Source organism: Pieris rapae, chromosome 4, assembly GCF_905147795.1.
Source record: "Pieris rapae chromosome 4, ilPieRapa1.1, whole genome shotgun sequence".
Taxonomy (NCBI): Eukaryota; Metazoa; Arthropoda; class Insecta; order Lepidoptera; family Pieridae; genus Pieris; species Pieris rapae.
Genome location: NC_059512.1, coordinates 2,964,982 through 2,972,891, shown reverse-complemented (window position 1 = coordinate 2,972,891; position 7,910 = coordinate 2,964,982). Strand labels below are relative to the sequence as shown.

The window sequence follows — 7,910 nt, the reverse complement described above, 5'->3', positions numbered from 1 at the left end:
ATCGCTTTCCCCAAAATTTAAGAGAAAAGCCCTTAAAATTGTCATCATTGTCAGATAAAATCATTGTACAGGCATGACCCACTAACGTGAAACTTAACTGAGAATTAACTCAAGCTAGTTTTTTGCCTCGAGCCTCCGGTCCAATAACTTCAAAAACTATTCAAATAGAACACATTAGTTTTGGTTATCGGGAATGACTACTGCTATCTGCTATACTTCGGCTCGTGGGCTAACTTCAAGGTATAGACTGTATGACAGTGACATATAGTATTTTTTCTCTTAAAATGGTGTCTTAATAATTGACAAATGGATTTCACTAAAATATCTGTTTTAGTTGTAGGAATGGGAACTGTAATTTTCATACAAAATTACGACTTTTTATCTTTTAGTCAATATGCCTAAACAGGGGCGAGCAATTGATAATCTTTCTTTGGGAATTTCTTGTTGTCATACGGCATAAACTGACAACTGGCATTTGACACATTAGCTAGCCTATTTGAAACTTCCCAAGTTTACACTTTACAGTTCATGCAAGCTCGAGACTTCTCAATTCTGTTTAACACGAGAAATTCGTAGTTGAATTTAGTTGCAAGTGTTTTAACTACTTTTGAAACTCAACAAATAATGAATTTTAGTCGCTTTTGAATTCTTCGTTTTATTTTAGTTTCAATTATAGTTGTATAAAATAAGTGCATAGTCAACATGAATAATATGGATATATCAGAATGTGTTAAGGAATGGGAAGATTTGATTGTCGACTACAAACGATTAGAGGTAGTGCTTTTTGATTAAATAACTTGTTTGCTTTAATATACTTAATTCTTTTAGATATTAAATGTTCACAGTAAAAACGGCCACCCCCGAAAGAACTCACAGAATAACAAATTAATGTCTGGATAAAAGGCCAAAATATTATTAATTTTAATTTTAGGCTATAATTTTTTTTTATATGAGGAATCTGTAATTTCAGACTATTAATAAGGACTATGCCACAAAACTAGAAGAAGTTGGTGAACTGCAAGCATCATGTTTGAAGGAGTTAAACCATCAAAGATATCGAATGTCTATCATAACAAATGCACTTAAAAGGTCAGTTTATGTTAACTTATGATCATTTCAAATTGCACACTTATCATATTATGCTTATGACATTATACATTACTAGAAAATTACTGCCTATTCCATAGTTGTGAGGATATTTTGTGTTTAATATTACATTCAGCCCAAAATATTTTTTGGATTATTTTATATTATAACCTATACCAATCAGTAAATATGAAAACTACAAAATCAATTTTAAAAAAATATGAAAAAGTAATATGGCCATGATAAAATTATCTGTAAATCACAGAAAATCCATGTTGTAGTCTCATTTATATATAAAACAATATAAATCATCAATAATGCTTCCATATATAACCAGATAAAATCTGATAACAATGACTTTGTGTTGTATTGTGTTTATCAGTCATTAGGAGATTGATTATTTAATTTGTATGATTTAGCAGTTAAATAACCTTCAATACTTATGCTTAAATATTGATGACTCATATAAATATTTTTTTAATGATTTATTGTATTGCTATGAAAATATTAATTTCAAAAGAAATATTTTATTATATTATAATTATAATAATATTTTAACAAAAAGTTGTTTTTTCTAAAGAAACAGTAAGAAAGTAGTTCCTAATACTAAATCATTTTAAACATTTAGAATGGAGAAAAAAGCTACTAAAGATGAACGAGTAGTTAACCTGGAAAAAGAAATCATGAAAAGGAAAGCCATGTTGCATGAGATTGAGGCAACTCTTCCTAAACAGAACAGTCTATATCTCAAAGTGATACTTGGCAATGTCAATGTGTCTATTCTTAATAAAAATGATAAGTATGTATTACATATTCTTGAAAATTATATCACTAATCAGTAAATTATATTTTATATTTTTTTGCCACAATATTTGGTTATGCACTTCTTGCACTCATTTTTTTTATTTTTAAATTCTTCTTTTAGTAGGGTAACCTGGAAGAGATTGCTTGTAAGCAATAAGGCAGCCCATTGCATCCCTTGTAATTTTTATGTATTGTGTTTCTTTTATTATTATTATGAATAAGTTTTGCAACAAAGTGAGAATAAATAAAAAAATATTAGTACTACTTAATTTGAAGTAGTCACAAGGTTTTTTTCATGTAAAATATGCACACCTTTTGAGTAAAATATTTTTTTGCTAAAGGTTTAAAATTTTATTTTCCAGATTTAAATACAAAGATGAATATGAAAAGTTTAAGTTGATCCTGAGTGCAATTGCTTTTGTTTTAGCTATTGCTAATTTGTATATTGATTTCAGGTATGAAGTTCTAAACTTATTTACTTCTTAAATAACATCTAATACTATTTAGAAATGTATCATACTTGTTTCACCAATTTAAGTGCACATAACTTTCATATTTGATAGATATTAGATAGCCTTAAAATAATCAATAAAGATGAAATTAAACCTCATAATTTCATTCATGTTCACCAGGCCCTTACAACTGATTCTTATATTCCTCCTGGTTTGGTACTACTGCACTTTGACAATACGCGAGAGTATACTAAAAGTGAATGGCTCCCGGATTAAAGGGTGGTGGAGGTTGCACCACTTTGTATCAACTGTTGTAGCTGGTATTCTGCTCATTTGGCCACAAAATCAATCATGGGAAGAATTCAAGCACACATTTATGTGGTTTATTGCGTATATTAGTAAGTATTTTGTTATATAAAAACAAGAATTGAAAAGAAGTTACTAATATAAAGAAAGTATCAGTAACTCAAAGCCATAGAGCGAGTGATGGATCCAGGATCCTTTTATAACTAGTTTTTATTTAATATGTAAATATGTTATAGTATTTTATATTATTAGTCTCCTATTTGAAACCTTGTATCTTGTATAATTTAGTACCAGATATGAATGTGATGTAAGATGCATCCTTAGCTTATTGAATATTTTAATATTTTGTCTAAGTAATAATTAAATTTTGTTGAATACTTACAACTGGATTATACTAATTAGACTTCCATTAATGATGTAATTTATCTTTCAGGTGTCGTACAGTACATGCAATTTAGATACCAAAGTGGAGTTTTGTATCGGCTCAAAGCATTAGGTGCAAGACATAACATGGATATAACGATCGAAGGCTTTCATTCGTGGATGTGGCGTGGTTTATCCTATCTCCTACCATTCCTGTTTGGAGGCTATATATTCCAATTATATATTGCGTATACGCTGTATCACTTGAGCTATAACCCGGATGCGACATGGCAGGTATGTTTATAATTTTATTTACTAGGCTAATAAATAGTGCAGTTTTCTTTCTTACTATGTTATGTATAAAATTACAGTCAAACCCTTTTATGATGACATTGTTTAGAACAACAAACTGGTTATATTAACCAAATTAAAGGTCCCAGCTGAATTCTATTGCATAAGTTACTTTAAACATCGGCTGTTCCTTCGATGATGTTATAGCAGATTTTGACTGTATTTATTTATTTATTTATTCGGAAACCAAACAGAAACATCCTTATAATAAAAACAAAGTCAACAATAAAACACAAAACAAACACACTAGACGCATCCACAATAGGTTACACTTATACAAAGTACTGTATAAGTATATAATTTTAATTTAAACTACATATAAAACTCATTTCGTGTTCTTAACAGGCAGAGAGGCTGTTAGTTTTCTGTTTATATCTGTTATACCTGTTTACAACCTCACAAGATAAAAAAAATGTAGTCTTTTTAAATCCATTTAGTTTTATGATATCCAATTATTTTATCAATTATTATCTACGTTATATGCTTTAATAATCTCAGTACTGTGTTTTACGTTTTTTAGAGTTTATCATTTTATAAAAGTAGCATATCATACATCGAAGTCCTAAGGTTATAAATTATCAGATATCTTTATTTATTAAGTTAGATTAAAAATATCTTTTCCTAAATCACGCCATCTCTAAAACAAAATTAATCAAAATTGGTGCCGCAATAAATATCTACGTTATATAAATAAAACAGTGTGTTAACACTTTCATGAATTAGTTAGAATTAATAGATATGTAAGACTAGACATAGACAATAAAGTAGTACATGTTCATTTGTTTTTTAAAACTACAACACAAAAAACAGGTAGCCGCGTTAAGTATATCCTTCCTGTTACTCGGTATTGGAAATACCGTCACCACATTCCTCGTGATACCACAGAAGCTCAACGAACAGGTACAGGATTGAGTTGTCGGCAGTGCTTCCAGGGCTTCCATTCCATACCATGAGCATTGTTAAAGGCTGATTCGATATATTCCGTGAATTGTATTAGCGTCTTTATTACTTTGTACATAGGTGCCTTTTTTACCCAGGAATGTGTGTCAGTCATTTAAAGTTCATGGTAAATCAGTTTCGCGAAAATTACAGTTGCTGCTTATATATAATATAAATATTTGTAAATAAGTTTTCTATACAATAGTATAGATAAATTTTTTTTTAATTTACTATAATCTCAGCCTGGAAGCGCTGTAAGCTTCGAGTTTAGACATCGAAAGGCATGTATAGTTATTAACTTATCTGACCCCAATACATCACACTATTTCAGTTCACTGTGGGTCAAATACGCTTGTGACGTTACCCTCCTTGCACAGGGAGTGTAAATATTAGTCATTTTGTAAAGCATTGTGCCTACATTCTATCTAATTCGTTATTCTGTAGTCTTTTAATTGACTTTCAATTTTTTTTAACTGATCAGATATGCGTGTGACACTATTGCTATAAGTGTATCTCTGGAGTGGGCGCCTTTGAGAAATATTGTCGCCGGCGGCATTGAAAATGTTTTATTTATACCATAGACACTTAGCAAGGAATTCTTCCACTTATATTAATTGTGCGTCCACTTATGTTTAATGAAATGCACCCACTCTAGAGTTTTAAGTATTATTTTGTTCTGAGATCAACAATTCATATTGTTTAAATTGGCTAGTGTTTAGTACACTGTTCAGCGCAATTTTAGTATACGCTTTTTATAAATTATTATTTTCTTATTAAAATATTTATATGATTTTCTATATTATAACAGTTTTATTTAGAAATTTGAAAATGGATTCAGAGACAATTTTATCTGTAACTTTCTGTCAAACACTTTTGGTTTTACAAACGAAATACTGTTCACAATAAGAGTAATCTTCAGAATCGAGCGCCAAGTTTTGTTTCTGAAACCAGATTATTGCATAAAAATAGCTACATTTTTATTCTTACAAGATTTGCGTTCATATTTTCAGCGACATAATAGCTGTCAATAATCCTGATTAACACAAGAAACAAAATGTTTAATCTATTAGAATAACATAGTTGAAGAAACTTGCAATTACCTAAATAAAGAAATATTATAACAATGTAAATATAAAATATCTAAAAAACATGGGTATTTCCTTAGTATGACTATAAGGCTTTGAGATAATTGGTCATTAAAGTAAAACGTAAATAATATTACTATATTATTTGTCTAAACTATCTATTGTCAGTGGTGATTAATAATTATTATAGGAAAAATTAGGTATGTAGTTATTCGTCAATGTGCCATTCTTCAGCTTTTTTATTTTGCATAGTATTTTTCGTTTTCATAGTATTTTTCGTTTTCATAATATCAAAACATTTGATAATTAATAGAAGCATACAGTATAACATTTCTTACCCTACAAAGTAATAAAAAAAATTATTCAAAAGAAAATCGAAACAATACTAAATAGTTTGGTCCCTGTGGCACCAAACTATTTTTACCCTAACCTTGTGAACCTTTAACGATGGCAGCATTTCCTCGCTGTATTGGAATACTTCTTCCTTAAGCCAGGAATGTACCATCTCGGGTCATCTGTACTAATAAACGACTGTGCACTTGTACCCCACGGCCCAAGAGTCTCTATTATATATCTTATTATTGGAGGCATTAGGTCCAATGTGCTTTAATTGGAATATTCATTCGTTTTATTTTGATTATTGTCTCCGTTAGGCTTACTGCTATCGCTGGTCTAACAGTGGCCAAGTATTTTATTTGTATTTGTTTCAAATTTTATTTATCCGTGTGTATGGCATGAGTTTGTTAGGATAATATTATTTGCAAAATCTCAATTTGTTTATATAATGTAAATGTGTATAGAATGAACTTAATTTATTGAACGAATATTTGCCTTATGTTTATATTGAAAGTGTTTAATGGGATACGGGATTAGTGTACAATTTTTTAAAATAACCTTTGACGATATTACAACTGTTCCTACTTGTAGATGAATCACGATTTTGTAAAATGTGACGCACAATTGAAAATGTTACAAATACATTATAAGCGGCATTTATGTAATTGGTATTTCAATGACTTCGACGTATTATGGAAAGGATCGTTTTGCACTAAATACGTTTTTAATTATACATACGTAATTTTTGTACAGTAGCTCAACCATTAGAATTCAAATAAGGCAAATTTATATGATTATTATTTGTATTAAAAATATTACCTCGTCGCCAGAAGTTAACTAAAAACTTAAAACCGTGAACATAGCTAATGGTAGAGCTACAATTGATGTGTAGAAGTCATTGTGATCCACCCATCGTTCAACTAGTCATCTGTATTCAATGTGTAGTTGATAAGGGTACAAAGATCTGTTATTTATTAAAACATGTACTTAGCGCTTTGTATTTCATTTATGCGTTATAGTGGTTGTAATTATTTCTTAGATAGAAAATAAATGATTTTTTTTTATTTGCAGATTTATTTATATTGCTTTATTATCTACAGGTTACTTACTTAGCTGTTTTGTTCCTTTTGTTGCACTGCTGCAATATGTACACTCTACTCAAGACGATGTACAAGAAAAATCATTTGCGCGGAGCGTTGAAGTTGCGCTACAAATTGCGAGCAATTGCGTATCGGCTCTCTAATGAAATAGCAGTGTTGGTACGTGATACTTTATAAGACGTGTAAAAGAAAAACATCTTTAAGATGGCTGCCGATATGACTTGTGCTATTTGCACCTATATATAATCTGAATAAGATAATAAAAATCAAAAACATAAAATGGCACCATGCTGTATGTTTTTTATAGTCTCTTCCAGAAAGATATGGTATTTCAAACTCAGCCATTTCTAAATTAGTTTTCCTTTTAACCGGCTAATAATTATCATGTCTCATTCTATTCTCAAAACTATTGTAAGCGGGCTAGTTCAAGGGCAATTTCGTATTCATTGCGAGTCTTGGCTTTGAAGTTTGCAATGAGCTGGTAAAAATGCCACTAATTCAATGCTTGATTACAAGCCTTCTTACACCATAGGGCAACATTCATCAATTGGGTTATATATTTGCAATTTGGCCAATGTGTACGTGAAAATCTGTCCTGGTTGATTGTCATTGTCAATTTTTTAAAGCATGAATGAAATTTTATTCAAAAATTATTTCAAGTGACAAGACAGTGGCGCCAAACGGTATGTTAAAGTAGGTGCTTTGTTGTTATTCGTTTTCATTATTTGCTGTTTTAGAACGCTTACATTTTCTACGTAGATGTTATGTAGCTTAAATGTTTGTTATTGTATGCATTGTATAATATTTAATTCCTTTTCTTATAAGTTTAATTATTTCAGGATCAAAAATGGAGACAAAATAAGTACGACGCGAAACAGGAATGAAACTTCCAGTAATGAGATTTTTATATAATTATTCTTGAAATATCATAGATATATTCATCTATATTTGTCTAAACATATTTTTCATATATCCGAAGGACTTATAATACCCATATTACTTGATACTTTTATGTAAATAAAAAGGTGGTTAAAAATAAAATTACTTCGTTATTGTTATTTTTATTTAAATACACGTTTAAATAAAAA

At 29.7% G+C, this 7,910-nt stretch overlaps 1 protein-coding gene across 2 annotated transcripts; it reads left to right on the top strand.

Annotated features, from left to right (window-relative positions):
* The first annotated feature begins 506 nt into the window (after positions 1-506).
* Positions 507-7,880, top strand: LOC111000296 (transmembrane protein 120 homolog). 2 transcript variants are annotated; one of them, XM_022269689.2, is made up of 9 exons: positions 507-774; positions 971-1,089; positions 1,715-1,885; positions 2,253-2,345; positions 2,523-2,740; positions 3,082-3,305; positions 4,173-4,262; positions 6,823-6,981; positions 7,662-7,880. In XM_022269689.2, exons 1-9 carry the CDS (start codon positions 703-705, stop codon positions 7,704-7,706), a joined length of 1,191 nt encoding a protein of 396 aa, XP_022125381.1. In that variant the 5' UTR covers positions 507-702; the 3' UTR covers positions 7,707-7,880. The 2 variants fall into 2 exon arrangements, with proteins under 2 accessions (XP_022125381.1, XP_022125382.1); XM_022269690.2 differs by lacking the exon at positions 4,173-4,262 and having other exon boundaries at positions 508-774.
* The last annotated feature ends 30 nt before the right edge of the window (positions 7,881-7,910 follow it).